Source organism: Phoenix dactylifera, chromosome 1 (assembly GCF_051530095.1).
Source record: "Phoenix dactylifera cultivar Ajwa chromosome 1, Ajwa_hap1_PhDact_Kaust_v1.1, whole genome shotgun sequence".
Lineage (NCBI taxonomy): Eukaryota > Viridiplantae > Streptophyta > Magnoliopsida > Arecales > Arecaceae > Phoenix > Phoenix dactylifera.
The window spans coordinates 4229108-4249931 of NC_143190.1; the positions used below are offsets into that span (position 1 = coordinate 4229108).

The window sequence follows — 20824 nt, forward strand, 5'->3', positions numbered from 1 at the left end:
AGATAAATCAATAGCAGGCCTAGGAAGGTTATGCAATATAGATCGAGTAATTGCAGGGCATCCTGTGCAAACTGAGTAATAAGAGGTTTTGTACGGATGTCATTCTTAGATCGAGTACTTGGATAGACTCAATACTCGATTTGTAGATCTGCCTACAAACCGAATTGAGAATCTACAAACCAAGTATCAGAGATGCAGACCAAATATCAGATGTGCATGCCAACTACCAGGGTACAAGCCGAACACCAAGGATGTAGATCGAGTACCAGAAGTACAGGTTGAGTACCAAAGGTGCAAACCAAGCACCAAGGTATAGGCCAAGTACTATAGGTGTAGATTAAGTACTATAGGTGCGGGCCAAGTACCAAATGTATAGGCCAAGTACTATAGGTGTAGATTAAGTACTATAGGCTGAGTACCAAATGTATATGCCAAGTATTTGTGATCAGAGACTGTCTGGGCAGGCTGATAGCCGCTAGTGGTCGTCGCATGCCAGGGCTCACCGTTGTTGGAGCATAGCTGCGGGCTGCTTGGAAGGATTTATCTTATGCGAGGAAGGTTCTCGGCACCGACCGGGTGCATCTTGAGGGGGACTCTTCTGTGGTAATCGACTGGATACAAAATGTGGACAGGTACGGTGACGATCACCCCCTCATCCTAGAGACCTGGAGACTGGCTCAAGAGATGGGTGATTTTTATGCTATACATGTGTACCGGAAGGCAAACAGAGCAGCTGATTGGGTTGCATCCTATGTCGCCCGGCACTCTAGGAAGCTTCTTTGGACATCTGTAGTTGATAATCTTACTTCTTTGTTTTCTTTACTTTCTTTTGATATGACTGGATATACTCAAGTTAGAGTTATATGAATTACCGTTTTAATATGAAAAAATGGAGGCCAGAATTGCAGACCAAGTACTAGAGGTGCAGGCAGAGTACAAAGGTGTAGGCTGAGTACCAAAGTGCAGGCAAGTACTAATATTGCAAACCAAGTACTAGAGGTGTAGGCAGAGTACAAGGGTGTAGGTCGAGTACCAATGTACCATAAGGTGAAAATTGATAGAGATGCAGTACCGAGTACCAAGGTGCAAGTCGAGTGCCAAAATGAAGGCCGAGTGATAAAGGTATAGACCAAGCATTATATATGCAGGCCAAGTACCAAAGATATGGACCATGTATCATGGTGTAGACCAAGTATCAGGATGCAAGCCAATCCCCAAAAGGACTATCAATGATGCAAACCAAGGGAGTGCAAGCAACCAGCCTAAGATAAGGCACTTATCGGACCAGAATCTAAGAAAGGTGATTAGCCAACAATTACCAGTATCCAAAACATGGAAGCACTACCTATAGGATTGGTAAGAGGAATGGTAACTACCATGCATAGCAATAATAGTGCATATGGCGCAAACCAGTAAGAACTCGTGTGAAAACTAAATAGTGACACCTATCCCAATCGGTACCGAAAGCCACTTATAATATTAGGTTGTAGCAATAGTGAGGAACCCTTTTCTAGATCATCAATAAATGAAATTTTTATCTTTATTTATTAATTAATATATGTATCTTAAATTCCATGTAGTTTAGTTCGTAGCCTAATTTATCACCATTGCCTTTTTTTTGAGTAGGCAACATCTTAAATATAAGAATATCATGATATTTATTATTGTAATTATATTAATATTGTTATTATATGATGATTGGAGAGAAAGGTAGTAATGATAATCTTGTAAGGCTACAACTAGACACTGTATCTTGGGGTATGGGCATCTTCTGCTACATCTACTGATGCATCAAGAGTGCCTTAGACCTAGTTACCTACATCTAGTCTAGTTGTAGGCAATCAAACATCTACATTTGCATGATTATAAATGAGATGCAGCATCTGAAGCCTAGATGTAGGCAACCGAATAGCCCCTAAATATGGCTAGAATCATTGGACTTTTGTATCTTCTTCCAAGATAGCTTGCTTTTGTATCTAGTCTTTTTAAATTTTTTTTTCTGTTGCTTGTTTTCTTCCCAGCTTTGGGATCGATTTTCATGTCTTATATAATGAATTTACGTAGAAACCTATGTATTTTTATGAAAAATAACGAAAAGCAATGACTTTGATCAAGATTTCAGAGTAATCCTTTGCTTTAAGAGTGACTTGGGTGGGAGGCAGCTCGCCAAACTTAAAAAAGGAGCGACGAGATTAGTTAGTCTTTCTACGGCTGGCTTATGATAGGGTCAAAAATAATTTTTTGATGTCTTTTTTATCTGTACCTATAGCGAGAAAAGGAAAAAAATTATAAGATGTTCTAAGGTGCAGAGATGCAACATGATAGAACTTGTTACTGTATATAAAACTTTGGAAGAAATTGATTTGCATTCAATGTAAATTTTTGTAGCTATTTTGGAAGACCTTGTTTGGCTGTTCTGCTAGTACATCATAGTTGGAAGGAAAAACTTTTACCCCACCAAACCATCTAGTACGTAACTTCAACTATGCTTATATGTGCAATGAATTGAGTGGCACTTGAATGGTGACATCCCTTTGCATGGAAGCAATAGATCGGGGTTTGAATCTTGGGAGGTGTTATCTCTCACATATTTCGTCCCCAAGGATTAGTGGAGAAAAAAATCTTTATTTAGGATGCATTTGGTTTACTAACGGAATCAGAATAGATTGGAATGGAAATCGAAACTGCCATACTTCTTGACACGCTTGGTTCATGACTAAAATTGAAATTAGAATGAGATTTAAATATTAGAAAAGAGTCAGAATTAGGTTTTAGGATATTGGAGCATTTTCGTTTCCTCCGAGAATCGGAATCAGAATGGAACTTCTTTTAACCAAACGGCTAGAATAAAAGTCACTCATTTTTATTCTCATTCCAAAGCCCCACTCTCCCAACCAAATATGCCATTTATATTCTTTGGGCGGTTGGGAATTACATGCCTTCCAATCTCAAAAAACAAATGCTTACCTAGCATAGAAATTTTAATAGGATACCAAGACCTCATTTTATACTAATTAAGTTGATCATCAAATTAGTGTGGCATGGGAAGGAATCCAGGTGTTGGTCTCTAACACCTTTCCAATTTGTGATTCGAAGGAGATTCTAAAACCAAGTATCAAATGGATAAATGGCCAAGGCAATCCTACTCATGGTTACCTTCATCAGCTCCGGCGTCTGAGAGACAATCTTGCCGTCTTCTCTACTATCAATATCTACAGAAAAAGAAATCAGGTTGCCGACCTGATTTCAATCTACTGATTGCATGATTTCTTTATTGAAGAGCAAACTAAGGGGTGTCCTTGGTCGAGAGAGCAAATGCCTTGGAATTTGACATATGTGATCCATGCGGTGGAGAGACGAACGATGTCCTCAATGGAACCTTACCAATATACTCGGGAATTTGCATTTAATAGTGGAAAAGATACACAACAAACAAACAAGAAATTTGAAACAACAACCAACGTGACTGAAATTTTTCCTCTTACATAACAAGCGTTAGATGTCAATATCTCCATTTTGGGGGTTTAGACTCTTTGATTTGATTTGCAAAATCTCCATGGGCCTCTACAATGGCAGACCAAGTCCCCCACTTAATGATGTGAAACAGGCATCATTGGTCTACATATCATGGACCACTCTACCTAATTTTCTTGGGCCACTATTGATGAAGTAGTTGGGCTGTCAAATGGTCCATTCAGATAAATTCTATCGAAGATATCTTTCCCAATATCAACTGTCGATTTCAATCCACATCTCCGAATCAGACACTGATGAGCACATTGAACTATCTGTATGGCTGAGATCTCTCACTTAAGTATCACAAGCTGCTTTAATTAAAGACAAACACCGTCGGCACAGTTAACTGTAGATCATGGCCCATACCTGGACGTATGACATGGGCTACATTAAACTAAGTTGCAACCCCCTCATCTGTTCTCAAATGTACATTTGAACTTTAAAGTTGCCTAAGGCCTTGAGACCACCTTATTTCCACTAAGAGCCTAGTTAGTTGCCTTCACCATTGACCAACTAAACCAATTACTTGTTCAACACAGTAATAATGGCCTGTTCCCATTTCTCATTGTCTATGTTCTTCTTTCTCAAATTATGTACTGCTGCCACGGTTTCAACGACCCCTTCGACCAGTTCATCCGCAACTTCTACCTTCATGACATAGTTAGCAAACCCCCTAGTTACAGACTACCTGGATGGGATTCAAGGAAAGTTATAGACCCATCTCATATAGATAATGGTTCCTTTTTGTGTTCGAAATCTTATATGGATATCGTTCGGGTCCAGATCTAGGGGCATAAATCAAATTTGGGAACAATTGTTCCACTGCAGGCCCTGCATGAGAATGACACTAAGCTGAAATTTATCTCAACTGACAACTCTGGACCCCAGACAAATCCAATAGGGAGCACTGAATTTAGAACAAGAAGTTCGGACTCAAATTCCAACTCTTCAAATGCTTAGGTCTTCATGCAAGAGCACTCAAATAACCACATGTGCACAAAATTCTTCTCCTGATTTATGAGTTAAAAGTGTTCTACACTGAAGCAATTAATCTCATTGCCAACTACATGGGCCAATAAAGCTGAAACCCACAATCCAATAAGAGAGTAAATACTCCATAGGAACATGATGGGGCATAATTGCATTTAGAAGCAATGCCAGACCCCACCATGTTCTGTATGGAGCTTTGGAAAGGCTAAAGCAAAAAAGAAATTGTGCGAAAAAAACTAGAAATATAGTCATGTTACCTACTATGGAAGAAAGAATGATTGGCCCTCGAGGAGAGGTGTCAACCAGTTCATGGTTGTTCGCCTCATCAGCTCGTCCCCGAGAGAAATTATATGCATGCTTTGGTCTAAATTCTTATTTACGTACCTTCCTCTGAATCTCATCCAGCAATGTATCTAATGCTGATCTCCAATTGTTGCTTCCTGAACTACTGCAGAATATCTTGTGCATCATTCTTAATTCTTCCATGCTTGCCCTCCCGAACAGTCCTCCGAGCACATGCTGGACCTCTTCGGCCGATACATGGCTGCTTGAATCTGGTGGATCCTTCTCCGACCCAGTTATATCTACACCAAACAACTTGTTTACTGTTTTTCCTGTATTTCTTGATTGAAGTAGGCACTTCTCTGGCTCATTTCTGGTAGCTGAGTTCTTAACCACCTCTATAGCTGGGTGATTTCTTACTTGCATCATCAGTTCAGATGTCAACCGTACGTTCGACTTCGATGCCCAGTAATCTGAACACCGGTGATAAGGATCAAGAGCCTCAATAGCCTGCATGCACTATGATCAGTATCAATATGCATCACTCGAATTAGCAGCCTCACTAACTCATACTAATATTGTGAAGGGACAAATAATTAATCATTATGTGCTTGGTAACAAAACTATTTGCATGAAGGAGCTTCCGTCTTTTACAATATGATATGAACTTTTTCAGATAGAAACCAAATAACCCAAAATGGCATGGACAGTTTAAATAACCAAAAGCAAACTGGTTCATTTAAGGCTTTGTTACGAATGCATGCTGAATTCAAAATGGTCTAGTGAGCTGGATTTGAACTTTATGGCCTTTATTCTAAGCAATAAAAACAAAAACAGCAGTATTGGTTTATCCATTCAAGCTGATATATTGGTTGGCACCTCTCCCCTGAGAGCTTGCTCTTGGTGGAGGTCTAGGGTTTATTGCTCGAAACAACCTATGTGAGCTAGTCCGGAATGGCTGGAAGAGCAAGAGCTAGATGTACCTGAATGATTGATAGGGATAGAAAGCCAAACATTTCAATCCCATCTATGCTCCCTGCTGGCTGCAATGGGGGGAGATTTTGCTTCCCATAGTTACATAGTCTTATGATCTCTTGGTTTAGCCTTTCTCGAACCATGTCCCAACACTGCTGCGCTGAAACATGCATAAAGGTCTGCTCCTGGTCCTCTTCTACTGTAACCTGAAATTCACATGATAAAAAGATAAAGAAATTCATTATAAATCTGGAATAACCACAAACATAGCCATCCAGCCTTTTCCCAACTAGTTAGAAAAAATAATTGAAAAATAATAGAGGGGTTTAGCAATTAAGAAAAGTTAAGTTATTAAGATATTGACGAACAACAACGATCACAGAAGCCTCATTCACTCCGCAGCAGCTGATAGTATAGGCTTCTTAGAGTATGGAAGTGGAAAACTTCTTAAATTTTCATTATGAACAGAAAATGCAAGATATTTTAAATGGACTTGCAAGCAATAGAACCATTTTTATGTTGTGTTTTGACTTTTGACAGTATAATTGATTCTAGCATTACCTAAGGATGCATCATTTCTAGATCTAGCAGTGGTGGGAGAAGTTCAATATCAACTGATTGATATAGGATCTATAGATTCAAAAGAAACAGAATGTACCTTCAACAGGAATTTATATGGACTAAAACAAATTGGTTGCAGGTATAGTTACAATCGAATTTAAATTACTTTTTTTTGAAGGGGAAATTTAAATAACTATGTATGTGAATTAGATGTCATCCTTTATACGTTTTATGCACAAATGTCACATATTATTTGTATACAGAATGGATGTTGCAAGTTAAAAGATTATATTGAGATGCATCCTATACGACCCCAACTATACCATAAAGTAGCCGTTTTTCTTCCCCTCACACTTCTTGAGCTGATACCATAATGACTTACATGTTATAGTTCAATATGCTACTCCATACATATACATATACATATTCATTTATACATACATGCATGCATCCATATATCCATCCATGCATGCATGCATGCAGACATACATACATACATCTATGTATGTATGTAAGTTCATGCGTTTATGTATTCTTCTGTTTAAAAAGAAAAAGAAAAGAAAGGGTATACACACTGAGTCCATAAGCCAGCAAAATAAGCATTTCTTCCTTTTTTTTTCCCTTTTTCTGTCTTTATATATTTAGAGGAAAAGCGAAACAAAAGGAAAGGAAAAATAAAAAGGTTACTTAATGGTGCTTTACACACGCACACAATGCAAAAATATATTTCATATGCTAAGTAACCCACCTTAAACAGAGGTCCAAGAAGTCCAGCATCCAGTACTTCTGAGATGTAGTTACATATCCTTGTAGGATCAAGCACGCTGAAAAACCTGACCCGGCTTTTGAATCCTGAAAGAAAAATATACATATATATAGATGTAATTAACAAACTAAGGTGTATTTCTCGACAAGAAAGTACAAGTTATGCAAATTTCCCTCAAAAAGAAAAACTCATACGGATCAAACTAGATCTATATAATCAGCTAAGAAAGTTGGAAATGTATCTATTGCAATGTACCTTTTGGAAAGATTGCTTTCTTAGTGCACCATCGCTTTCCCGGCATCACCATTCCAAATTTAAGAGGCTCAACACAATACTTCAATCCCTGGTTAACCTTTTCAGTTTCATGACTATGTTGGTTCAATTCATTAAATTGAGACAGATCAGCAGGCACAAGTCGAGTGCCTTCACCATCTGAATGTGTGGTTAGGCATCGCTGAAGTTTCTGAAGCTCAATTCCGAATAGCTTTGCACTAGATTTGGAGACACATTCAGCACCTTGGGAACATGATGCCACATTCGAAACTCTGTTGATCAAATCACACTCGGAAACCAACTCAGAAGGATGGCTTGGTAAAACGGAGTATCTGTAGTCAGGACCTGATATCAACATACTATTGGTTATCTTAGACTTACACGCCATCTGAGTTCTATCACATGCATGATCATTAACACCCAAGGAAGATGAGGGATGTGACTTTTTTAACATATCAGAACTCCAGCCTTGCTCTTCTTCACTATCAAGACATGCAGGAATTCTAGTATTTGATTCTTTGGATGGTTGCCTGGTGTTTAGATCAGAAGGCTGTCTGTGATGCTTTTCACCTGTACTACCATCAAACAAATTATATCTCAATGACTTGGATGCAACTTCAACTTGCTGCAGATCAACTGCATCTGATTTGGTAAGGAAGGGTTCTTTGTCAAGGTTGTCACTTCCAAATTCATCCTTTACACTGGAAGCATAAAACATTCCTGGACATCGACAATTTTCTTCAATAACTTTTGAAGCATTTTTATGGTCAGATTTGCATGGCCAATTGATATCAGGGATTTCTTCTGTCCTTTGGAAACAAGCAGGGCTCTCGCTCCTTTTCTGTTCAAGATAGACATCTTTGCATACCTGACTTCCATTATCCTGATCAGAGGTATCTGCATCTCCAAAATTGTTGCTGATAAATTGTTTCTGTGATTCATACAAGCTTTTGTCTGAGTCCTTCGTATTTGTCTCTCCAGATTTCTCCTGCATTTCCAGTTGTGGAAGTTGGACCAGTCCTAGTATATCTAATGCGCAACGTCTCATGGCATCCAAATCCCCTTCCAAAGCTTCCAGAAGGGCATTTAATTCTTCCATGTTATAGCGAAAAAGGGAAAACCTCTTACCCGGATCACATGCGCAAAGTAGCTCTGCATGGGTCAAACATGCAAAACGATTTGGAGAGCACACACAACCTGAAGCAGAGAGATGCAGATCATAAAAGCATGAGAAGCATTCTCTTTCTTTTGATGCATCAAAATTCTTGTCCATTTTCCTAAACTGTGATGTATTACAAAGAGACTCTCTTCTTTTCTGCTCCATCCAGACTCTCGCCTATGGGGAAAAAAGAAGAGACAATGACCAAAGTTATTATCAGCTTTAAAAGAGAGAGAGCTTATGTAACAAGATAATTACCTTAATAGACTTAGTAAGCGTTCCATCCTTTCCGCAAACTCTTTGCCATCTCAAGTTATCTGGGCTTTTACTCCCTAAGAATGAAAGCTCCCAGAGTGCTTTGACAGCTTCCTCTGCAGCACCTAGCAGCAACTTGTCATGGGACACAGATGTCTTCCGGCGTTGCTTGCTGTAAAGCTCAATGGCGCACTGTCCATGTGGTAACCAGTCTAAGGGAGCAACATTAACAGCCTCTGCACAATTGAATCCACAATTGAAACCAGAGTGGTATGCTCTTGGAAAAGTAAGAACAAATTCCCCAGGATTCTGAATAGCACGGTAAACTGGAACACCCTCAGATTTTAGAACTGAAGGAGACAATTGAGTTACCTGCTCCAAAATAATAATGAAGATGTCTCAGCATAATTGTATGATGATTCTAAGGGGAATTTTAGAACAAATTCCCCAGGATTCTAAGGGACATCATTGAAACTCACTATGATCACGAATGGATTTACAAATCCATGAGATAGTTTACGAGAAGAAAAGCTTTTTAACCAACATAACACAAGCACAAGCTGATCAGTCGGTAAGATGAGCATCAGTGTGGTACATGCACCACAATTATGTTTTGAAAATTCAGCAATATAAAATTATCTAGAAAGGACTAATTTGACGAGATCAGCAGAATGTAGATCATAAGCACCTTCCCTTGTCAAAGACAAGCCTACTGGTTACCGATAAAAGGTCATTTGCTGATGATTTTATCATTAGGAGAAAACTTCACAAATAAAACTATTTTCTAGTAAAAAAGTGCACATGGTGCAAGTTTAGTTGGAAGTGGAGATATAAATGGTGATCACACTTCTGGACAAGTGGATAGTCGAGATAGTCCAATATGACTGATCGCATGATCTTGGCTTCACTCTTCAACTTGGGTTAGTCATTAGTGGATGAGTGGGTATGTTATGAAAAAAAAATAAAACATTATAAGAGATGGAATAGAGATTTCCATTTAATAGTACTTCGATCATTATGTGTTGATGGGGCATAATGGAAAACTTTCTGAAAGTTATAAATGTCATTGATGCATGGGCTAAGGCACTTAAGTGACAAGATAATTCCTACGATTTACTAGATAAAGAATCTCCATTACTACAGAGATGTCCAAAATTAATCCTCAAGTTTCAAGAGACAAATTGGCCACTACACAAAGAAAGGGTGAAACACAACCATGTGTTCTGTCCGATAAATAAACTCCACCAGGCAGATATTCAACCCTTATTTGGAAAGAAAAAAGATTAGGTTCAAGTGAAATTTTCCAGAAATTCAACAATCTTTGAGAGAGATAAAAGGTACAAAAAGTTGTTTTTGTATCCAAGAGTTTGCGCTGCTTGATAGACAACTTGTGATTGATGATGGGTGAGGGCAAGCAAAGCAGGAAACATTTTAGGGTCATTTGAGAAAGATGGAATTTTCGAGAATATTGGAAGAATGTGATGTTCAAAAATAGCCAATCATAGGAGCCAAAGTGATGATGAAAAAAAATTGTACTGATGATGGTGATGGCTCTGCTAATGGCCTTCCATGTCATACAATGTATCCATCCATCGCTAATCAACAACCTAGTCACCCGCAAAAGTATGCATTCTGTTTCGGTTTCCCAACAGTGAGTAAGCATGGTCCAGAATAATACAATGTTTTCTGTTTGCCAATTTTTCATGTATGGATCTTTATGATTTGTTCTTTGTAGTGCTCTGATTTGCTTATAACAAATATACTCGCTCCACTCTCATCAAAATGAGTGATACTGCCAATTAGGACTCAGCATCATGTTATATGTCTGTGTTAATGCACAAATAATCTGACTAATGTGGAAGTATTGGTTTACAAATCTTATGTAATGAATGCCATTTATTACTATTTCAAAAACATAATGTTCTACTGTTACCATACTATGTTGCATATGCACAATAAATCTCAATTTTTTCAAATCTTTTATAATTCTATTGAACACTTAATATAAATAGATACTTGAGATATTCTACCTCAATCACAGATGAAATCTGAGCTAAATTCTGAAATTTTAAATTACAATAGCAGGTATGCAAAAATGATAACATGCTAGTATAGCAGTATCATTGACCGTTAAGAAAATCACATTTATAAAAGAAGCCAATAAGTATAGTTAATTTTATTAAATTATATAAGGATACCAAAAAAATATCTGAGAAGAAATAAATTATATATTACATGTATATACTGAATGAGAGTTTCATCATCTGCAAAATGGACAGATTGACGGGCAAGACAAAAATTGAGGATAAATATCAATTCTAATATGGTACATTAACCACTCACAGATATTATGTCCAGATAGAAATCAAGTAAAAGTATGTATAGCCAAAATCATTCTAAGGTACCAAAAAAACACTAATAACCTAGGTGCTCTTTATTGCCTACAAAATTGTTCATTCTAAGTTAATCTGATAGCTTTTCTAAGATGATGATGATGATGATCTCATAGCATGCATAGAAAATGCATGCACATATCTTAAGTTCAATAACAGCTAAAGAAAATAGATAAATTCTGAGAGAGATATGAACTTGCCAATTCGTGCAGCAAATCAGGTTGTTCTTTGAATAATTCTGGTAAATGCTTTCTCATGGCATCTTCCAATTTCACAGCATCACTTCCAGGGACCCCATACCATATTTTTGGTTCACCCCAATGCAAATAGTTCAGAGAATAAAGGTGGTGATCTTCGACATGCTATTGCCACAAACCAAGAACAATGACACATCAGCTGGCAGAATTTATACTCTACGAGCATGATTAAAAAAAGAACTGAAGTAATATAAGGTATGGTGAACAAAAAGTATGTCAAACAAATGAGTGAGAAGAATGGCTATCAATTTAGATTACAAAAATTAAATGAGAGTGCAAGATCTCAATTTGGATACAGAAATTGCTTTTCTTCCTAGAAACAAAGAAATCCCATTTTAAGGGGACGTTCTTCCTCATTTTCAAGGTTATTTATCTATATTTAACTGCATAGCACATAAGTTACTCAAGTTCTTAACCTTTTTAGTGTATATCACCAATCAAGGAAGTTCAGTGATAATCATGGTTTTGATACACAGAGTGGGTGAAAAAAGGACAAGATGTTAAAGTATCGACTCACCCAACAAAATGATGAAAAACACATCCCTATGTATAGCCAAGGCACTAGGACTCCAGAGATATCTCCACTTTCAAAAGAAAGTACAGAACCAGGGAGTCGAGGAAAATTGTTCAAGTTCCAGCCTGACAGCGCATATTGATCTGAGTAAATTTGATTTGATAATGGTGCTTTAGGAAACCCACTACCAAATATACCAGTTTCCAAATCAGCACCATAGAGTACCTGAATTTGAATAAGAATGTGAATATAATTGTTGAATATCTTAATGTCCAAAAACTTGTTCCACCAAAGATTAGAAGATATTACCTCGACTTCTTCTGTTGGTTTTTCAACTATTCGCCAGTATTCCCCTTCAATTTCCTCCACTGAGGGTTGCCACATCTTCCAAGGACCCTCATTACAGGAAACTAAGGTTTTGCTAGAATCTTCTATGCCAAAATATTTCACCTTGAAGTCATTAGCATATTCCTGGAATTGTTTCAGTGTGAAGTCTGCTCCAGAGTGGAAACCAAACTTTTCTTCTGTGTCTGAGGCAGCACAGTCATTAGCATCTGAACTATTGGAGCTGTTACGTCTGCGAGTCATTCCAAATCTTATGCGTCTTCTTCTCTTCCTTTTCCGATTCCTGGATCTTTTTCTCATTGGCTCTCTATTTTGAAGCATGTTAACTTCTTGAACTCGAGTAGCAAACTTGGCACCCTCCCAGAAGCTCTTTTCTTTCAGAAGGCAGGTAGGCTTCCAAGAAGGTGGTGGCACAATGCGACATATACCATATTGTTCAGCTTTCTGGCGTATGCTAGCAATATAACCAAGAGTGTCTTTGAACTCCTAAGAGGAAAAAAAAAAACGAGCGTCAACCAAAAATAAATAAATAAGTGATGAAACAGATGCTCGACAAAAACGTAATATATTCTGATAAGTAATGCAGAACTCATATATGGTAAGAGAATAGCTTACCTCTTCATTGGGGTAGAATATAGGAGCTTCATCAATAACTGGTCTACATGCTTTTTCTGGAATCCATCTAGCAGTTTCCTGTTTTCAGAATCTCGGTGTCAGAAGAGGCAGATCAATTTAGATGGATAAAAATAATAAAACCTACATTTTCTGAGCATAACAAGTTGTGCGATTTAGAGTAGCCTGACGATCTGGGATGGTCATCACTTTGCAGAGAACATTTAAAAGAGCAATCCTTTGAGCAAAAAGGGAAAAAAAATCATCAGGAGGTCTGATCTCCCATGTAGAATATAGCATCACACAAAAGAGAGAGCACCATCGATATTGCAGATAGTTCCTACTTTAACTTAAATAGATGAAATTTTTCCTCCATTTATTCTTTACACTGATAGTTCATGTTTAAATTTCATTTTTAACCAATAAATTAAAAGTAATCAAGTGTAACTTCAAGTTGCAATGTATTGACTGTGGCTCTGACACAAGATTCACTTTGGAATATGGTTCAAGGAAACAGATGAGGCATGAACATAAAATGTGGCGATGGTTCCTTCCATTTAGAGAATGTCAGGTAAAAGCACAAATATCAATGGTAGATATATACACAGGATAATAGATAATATGAACCTTGATGAGCCTTTCATGGTCTGATTCCCCTTCTGAGCTATAATCAAGCATACAATAATCTATCCCATTTCTGCACTGACGAGAGCGTTTAACCTTCACTTCGTTGCAACCACCATGCTCAGCATTCATTTGTACTGGTGGTGTCACAGTAACTTCCATGGAACAACCATAACTCTCTGCAGCATTACCTGGATCCTTTCTGAATTCAATAGGAAATTTTAACGAATTAGTTCTTTCACTTGACATTCCCAAGCTATTCTAAATGAGTTCCATCTCCATTGATTTTTATCTGCAAAAAACAGCAAACAATATCACTGCATGAAAAAAGAGATAGTTACAGATGTAACTGGCACAGGTTTAACATGTTTCTAATCTTGAGACGGAAATCCAAAACAGAGAATTTGATATTGCAATGAAATAGCCAGAACGTTTCGTAGCATGAAAGAAGAGTTGGTGGTGCCTTCTATTACGGCAACTGAAAAGGCATGCTTCCTTTTCGCAGAATAATTTCAACAAGATAATTTGTAGCCGCCACATATCAGAACATGACAGCTTTGCCATAAATTTGTATTGAAGGCATGGTATACCGTATCGGCTCGAACCAGTCGGGATGGGGCATACCGTACCTTATCAGTTCAGTACCGGTATCCAGTACAAGTGGCATACCGATACTCGGTACGCCAAAAAAATTTCATATCGTATCGTACCGACACTGTGCTAGTGTGGCACCGATATGGGGTACGGTACCGAGATGGCGAACCTTGATTGAAGGCTTCCCACGTATAAAGATATGCAGAAGTTGATTTGTTCAAGAGATATAAGTATAGAAACCTATTAGCCATGCTGGCATAGTAAACATGTTGAGAGCATATGGGGACTATTAAACCTAGGTTTCCTGATTATTAGACAACCGTAATATCGGATCAGGTTTGAAAATCATGATTCATAAAATTTCGACAATCAAAGTTCACTGGGGGTGTGGTCAGATGATTGTTTCTAATGCAGACAATTCGCTCTTATCTTTATTTTAAATGATGGTAAATATAAGAGGATGCAGAAAACATTTAAAGAGGCTGATCTGTAAACTTATGACCAAGAAGACTAAGGTAAACAGGTTGACACCCCTCTGCTGTTGCAGAGGGTAGGGTCCTGGAACCCATACATACGTAGATACGTATGGATGTCCATCTGTGTATGTATGACTCTATATATGTATACATGTATGTATATATGTATATAGGCATATATATACATCCAAAAAAAGCAATATAACATCATATTAAGAAAGTATAACCATTTTAAATCCCGAAAAAACTTGCAAAAATATGAAATAAAAATAAATTATCTAGCTAGCCTTTCTTTAATTATTATCAGCCATCTGCAGAAGGCAAAATAGCAAAAGATGAGTTTGGCATGAAGCATGTATGTGTACTGCCACAAGCCATATTGTAGCATTGCACTGCCATGAACAAATTTCTAATAATAAGACAAATTCAATTCATTTAAGCTCAATTTTAAGAATTCTATCTAAACACCTGTTACTAGTACTGGTCACATCATCTACTGATGCAAGATTTTTAAATTCATCATTGGAGCAGCATACAATATTTTTCTAGTCAGCCAAAAATCTCATGCCTGTTTTCTTAATGGTCGGTGCTAGTCATCAGCGACGGCAACCAGATGCAGTTCTAAAGCTTCTACCAAGGTACCATGTTGTCCTAACTTGTCATTCTCAGATTTAGGCACAGTCACCTGAACAATTCCTGTCATTTTTTTTTCATGCTGATCTAGCATTCACGACCCCTAGTTACATCAAACAGTATAAATTGATCATGTAATCTGAATTTTGAGAAATACTCGGTACCCCACAAGCATGTGCACTCATAGATTTTCCAACAGTGGCTTCTCAAAATTTACAGAAATGTATGCATCAAGATTTACAGACATATGCAATAATTGCACTATAATTTCATGCCCCATAAATCTTTACTGCATCTGCCATGCTCTACTTTTGTTAAGGATGCCCTTACCAATCTTCTAATCCTTATAGATGATATGCCTGACACAACAAAGAAATTTGATCATAATCCCTTGGCCATCAATTTGACCAAAGCCCCACAGTTAAACCACTAAAAGTGATGTTGCACCTGCTTTAGGACTGACAGAATGGGCTTTATTCCTTGACATCTAAAGTCGATTTGACCATAAATTTCAACATACGCACGCTCCATGTAGTTCACAATTTGCTTACATCTTATCATAGATAATACATCATTTGCATATTTGAAAAGAAAAAGCTATTGTCCCTTGATTTCCATTATTGCATGCTCTATATTATTCATGCTGTTTTTTCCTATAAATAAACACTGTACCATTTGTGCCAAACCAAGAAAGACCAGAAAGAAAGAAAGGTAGATGTGTTTCCTAAATATGCATATTTTAAGTTACTTATTGCAAGTTCAAGATATGCAATAGGGTTTTTTGCATGAATACCCTTCTAAATATTGAATTTCGCATGGATACCCTCCCAAAATTGATATTGGCATGTATACCCTCGTAAAACACTTGTTTTGCTATTTTACCTTTTTTTTATCCTTGTTTTTGCATATGTACCCACACCATCTAACGCCGTTAAAAAATTAACGGCTTTAAATTACAATGATTAAAATACCTTTAATGGGTAGATGTACAAACACAAACATTTATAAGGCGATTGCGATGGGGGACAAAAAAGTAATTTCAAAATTTTATTTTATTTTTAATTAAAATAAATATGGTTTTTATTAACAGTGTTAGAAGAACCGTTATATTAGGAACATTTATGCAAAAAAAGTGTTTTATGAGGATATAGAAATAAATACAAATTTTAAGAGGGTATTCATGCAAATTTGAATTTTTAGAAGGGTATTCATGCAAAAAACTCTACGAAATATTAAATTCAATCCTTAGTTTAGGACAGTTACTACTACAATCTCAATAGTCCCAGTTAAACTATTTCTCATAGTTGCAATATTTTCATTAGAACATGTATTTGGACTAGTTGAGATCAAGGAGGTACAGAAACCATTTAGCTGGTATACATCAGAAGAAATATGAGAGATGCAGATATAGAGAACAATGCATATTATGTTGAATACTTAAACGAGGAGGTCAAAGACCTCAGGTAGCACAGAAAAAGGAATAAATGACAATATATCTACTATATATAGAAAAGAAATGAACTGAAAACTAGAAAGTTAATCATGTCAGATTTATATAATTGGATGAAATTTTTCATTGATGGTTACAGTCAAATGTTCGTTGATCTGTGGCAACATACTTGACTAAATCTATGCAAAGACAGCCAACCAAGAAATTAGTATCTGATTGTCCTAGTAAGTAGTAAAAGGTTATCTTATTATGACTATGCTATATATGGCACACCTGAAACCAAAAATTGCCTGAAGGGTTTCCTTTGGGAGGAACATAGATCTTTCTAATTCCAATTGCAATTGTTGTTTGAACAAAGAATTTTTCTGCATCTTCTATTACTATTACTTGTGTATTAAAGCCATTTTGTTCGGAGTTGTCGCTCGATCTTCAGTGCATCTGACAGCTTCAACTCTTTTTAATTTGCACCACAGGTTCAGTCTATATCATGGTTGCTAATGCTAAAGCGTGCCTTAATTTTCAAATTCATGTGGCTGCTGCTAACATGGATTTTATCTACCACCAAATCAACTTGCTCAGTTATATACTGTGGAATTCATGATTTCTTCAATAAAAGATACGCAGTGGGCAATATCTCATCCAACTTTGTGCCAGATGCTTAATTGCATCGCTATTAACACTTTGAATATAATATCGAGTGACTATAACTAGTACATTTTTTAAGAAAAAAGAAATATTCTATAAATAGGCAAACTGTCGACATAAAATTAAGACAGAAGGTCACAAAACTATGGCAAAGAGACAAACCTGTCAATCGATTGAACCATGCAACACCATGGTGTCATAGGCATAGCAACAGTTCATGAGATGTGCTTCAATAAGGCATACAAACAGAATGCATCAACACTTTCTATGTTCAGGAAACTAGCTATGACGTTTCCCTCTTGAGGAAAAAAAAAAGAAAATGGAGTAACTAGTTACTTCATGTAATGCTAGAGATGCCTACACTCAATCCAAAACAGACTACCAAGCACTTGCGAACAGGAAGACCATTATGGAAAACCATCCACTTCAAAATGCATTTTGAAAAAAAGAAAAAAAAAAGCCAGGATTTGTACATCTTCAAATCCAACAAATACTGATCAGAAGAACAAGAGTTCCTTACACTTCGCAAAGGACTCTAGCTCATATCGTTATGTCTATTGAGAGCAGAAGAAGGGCTTTCTTCAGTTGCCTTTAATGTATTACCTCTATATGTATTCTATGTCCTTATCAATAAAACATACTTATTAGGTCCTCTTTGAAAGAATTATATGAAAACAAAAAAAAAAAAATCAGATCTTGAAGATAGGTTCTAATTCAAACATGAGTGCTTAGAAAAATTATAATAAAGAATGGCCAATGAAGATTAAAACCTAATTCTACAAAAGGACTGAGATCCAATTCCTATTTCACATCTAAATCCTAAGACTTTGGAAATCAAATCTTCCATCTAACATGCCCCAAGATGCACATAAATAAGAGATTATCATATTCTATATAAAACAGAAACCCAACCATAGAGAACAGAATGAAGAACATAAGCATCAATTCATTATTCTCAGACAAGAGAAGAAACCCTAACCTCCATGAGAACTGTTCTATAGATTCCAAAAGATTCAATCAAGGCAGATAACCAAGTCCTCTAACCTTTTTGGCAGCATCAACAATAGATTTAAGAAAACACTTTCTCCAATCAACCGAATTCAGAACAATGCCAAGACTGGAGAAGGAGAACCAAATCCTAATAAAATCTCAGATCAAAGCCACCTTCAATTCTCCGACCAAAATTATGGTTAATTGGATGAACTCTGATGTATTCCTAAAAGGAACATCAAAAGCCCAATCCAACAGAGATCCCTAAACCAGCATAATTCTAACCAAACCAATCAGAAAACTGCTGTTGAAAAGAGTGGCATATCATAACCCCTTTACTATAAAGAAATCACAGAAAGGATTCATCCACCATGCTGTAAAAAAAAATCATAACAATATTAAACACATAGAAACAAAATATCTACTAATAACAAGATAAAGCAATGATAACATTAAGAAAAGGATAATAACCTAAATTGACCCTTACCCTTTTTATGGAATTCAGAGATGTGAAGGTTACAATGGTGTGGGAGGCAATAAATTAATTTGATGGGTGGAAAACCCACGGACTCCCAAAAAGATACCCTAAAGGGACAGCTATAAGAATAATAAAATCCAATTGAAGCAATCAAAACTTTCTCTTTTTTCCCCTTTTGATTTAAATTCTTTTTCTTTTGTGGGAAAGAATTTGGTTTTGAGAAGGATTGGAACTTTCTTTTAATTTTTCTTGTTACTTTTTTTTTGGCTTTTATATTTTACAGCTAGGAAAAGAGAGGGTCAAACCAACATCAACTCGTAACTGCAATCCGAATCCAACCTTCCTTCGGAAAAGAGTTTGTAGATGCTGCGTGTTCTTCCGCGCGTCGTATTGGATTTATCGGTTTATCCTTGTCCTTTCCTGGATTTACGCATATATCCTTCATACGGTTTCCGTAGGGAACGAGACCTTGGGACCTTGGCTGAGCTTGCCGCCTTGGCTGCTTCCGCGATGGCTGTGGAGTTGTATGACCCACCTATCAACCATGGAGTGAGGTTTGGATGTGGTCAAGGGACTATTTAGATATTCTTATAGGGTTAGGCTAAAAACTCTATAGCCATCTAGCTTATATTTTCTAACAACTTATCCAAATTCAGCACAGATTCTAGCCTTTGGACTGCATGAAGAAAAAAAAAATGAGTTAGGTTAAGCTCGGTTGATGTAAGGCTATTTTTAAATAAATGGCATAATCTACAAATTTTATAGGATTTTCAGTCCAATCTTATAGGAATAGACAAACAAACTCTTAAGAATTTTAGTATAATATTTGGCCAAAACCATGCTCATCCTCAACTAAGTCGAGTCCATGTCGACTTAAGTCTGGAATTATAAAATCCTATGGATCTATGGCTATGCTATGGATTGGATATGAATCGAGCCTGGTCTAAATATTAAATGAGTTTATCTATATTAGAAAAGGAAAGGAAATAAGAGGGATAATGAAACTTTTAGATGAGATAAGAATAACACGACCATGGAAAGTAGCAACAGACAGAAAAAGACAGTAACAAATTTTTTTAAAAAAAAATTTAAAATTAAATATTTAATCAATATATTGTGTAAATCATTGAGTTTTGATATGGTTTTTATAAATTTTTGCTTCACTTAAATTTTATCCCAAAAAAAAATCATGGTCTGTTTCAAGACTCATGTGTGACTCAAGATCATATAGTTTATGATCGAGTCCAGGTTAGATTGTAGCAAGGATTTAATGAGTTTGCATGTTTGAGTTATAGTTATCCCTCATTTAAAGTCTTAATCCAATAAAAGAAACTTTCAAAGTGTGCAAAATATAATTTTGAATCCTAATATATGATTCATTTCATAACAAATTCACAGCTATTTTAGAAATTATGAACTTTGCATGAAAATAGTGTCAGTAATTGATTTTTAAAGAAAAGTTTAGTTTTCATCACAGAAGCAATATATTTGGGAGTCTCTCGACAATTTTGCCCCAAGATCTATGTATGAGATGGGCAATGCATCAACTTAAAACATCCAATATATAATTATCAAACACTTCACAATTTTTAAGTGTGCTCGAAATTTCTTATATATATATATATATATATATATATATATATATATATACATATTATTGCTCAATATTTGATTTAGGAAAAAAAGTTTGAGTAAAAATTTTTGGATAAATAAATTATGATTTTATATAAATCTATTATGGACCACAAGACTATATGGAACTCTTCATATCCTAAGGTGACCCACCGCTGGTGGTGACGGGAGACTGATCCTTTAATTTCTTCTGGTTTTTTAAAGGTCATAACGTGCGTACAAAGAGGACTAGAAGAACATCTCACAACCAAGCATCTCACACCGTCCAACCCCACCAATCATGAGGCATCTAGCAACTTTTCTTGAGATACATGCAAGCCTTCTTGAGTAGACTTTCACGAGCACGTGTACAACCCTATAAGCACGTTGGGCGAAGGAACAAAAATAATACAGGGTGGTCATTA

General features: G+C 36.5%; 1 protein-coding gene across 8 annotated transcripts; it reads right to left on the minus strand.

Annotated features, from left to right (window-relative positions):
• Nucleotides 1-4509: 4509 nt before the first annotated feature.
• LOC103696685 (lysine-specific demethylase JMJ18-like) lies at nucleotides 4510-19147 on the minus strand. Of its 8 annotated transcripts, XM_088717762.1 has the most exons (13): nucleotides 18798-19118; nucleotides 18300-18684; nucleotides 13526-13814; nucleotides 13047-13136; nucleotides 12902-12979; nucleotides 12251-12772; nucleotides 11945-12166; nucleotides 11371-11532; nucleotides 8781-9149; nucleotides 7346-8699; nucleotides 7073-7176; nucleotides 5772-5969; nucleotides 4510-5298 (listed from the first exon to the last, which is right to left on the minus strand). In XM_088717762.1, exons 3-13 carry the CDS (start codon nucleotides 13769-13771, stop codon nucleotides 4879-4881), a joined length of 3765 nt encoding a protein of 1254 aa, XP_088573888.1. In that variant the 5' UTR covers nucleotides 13772-13814; nucleotides 18300-18684; nucleotides 18798-19118; the 3' UTR covers nucleotides 4510-4878. The 8 variants fall into 8 exon arrangements, with proteins under 8 accessions (XP_088573888.1, XP_088573901.1, XP_008776596.3 ...); XM_088717775.2 differs by lacking the exons at nucleotides 18300-18684; nucleotides 18798-19118 and adding an exon at nucleotides 19128-19147; XM_008778374.5 differs by lacking the exon at nucleotides 13047-13136 and having other exon boundaries at nucleotides 18798-19113.
• Between the last annotated feature and the right edge of the window lie 1677 nt (nucleotides 19148-20824).

Bases quoted from the DNA above. Each gene is read 5' to 3' on its own strand.
- LOC103696685 (XM_088717775.2), bottom strand. From the start codon at position 13,771: ATGTCAAGTGAAAGAACTAATTCGTTAAAATTTCCTATTGAATTCAGA. The intron at 12,167-12,250 runs GTAATATCTTCT...ATTCAAATTCAG, and splicing joins AACCAACAGAAGAAGTCGAG to GTACTCTATGGTGCTGATTT. The intron at 8,700-8,780 runs GTAATTATCTTG...TTTTCCCCATAG, and splicing joins CGCTTACTAAGTCTATTAAG to GCGAGAGTCTGGATGGAGCA.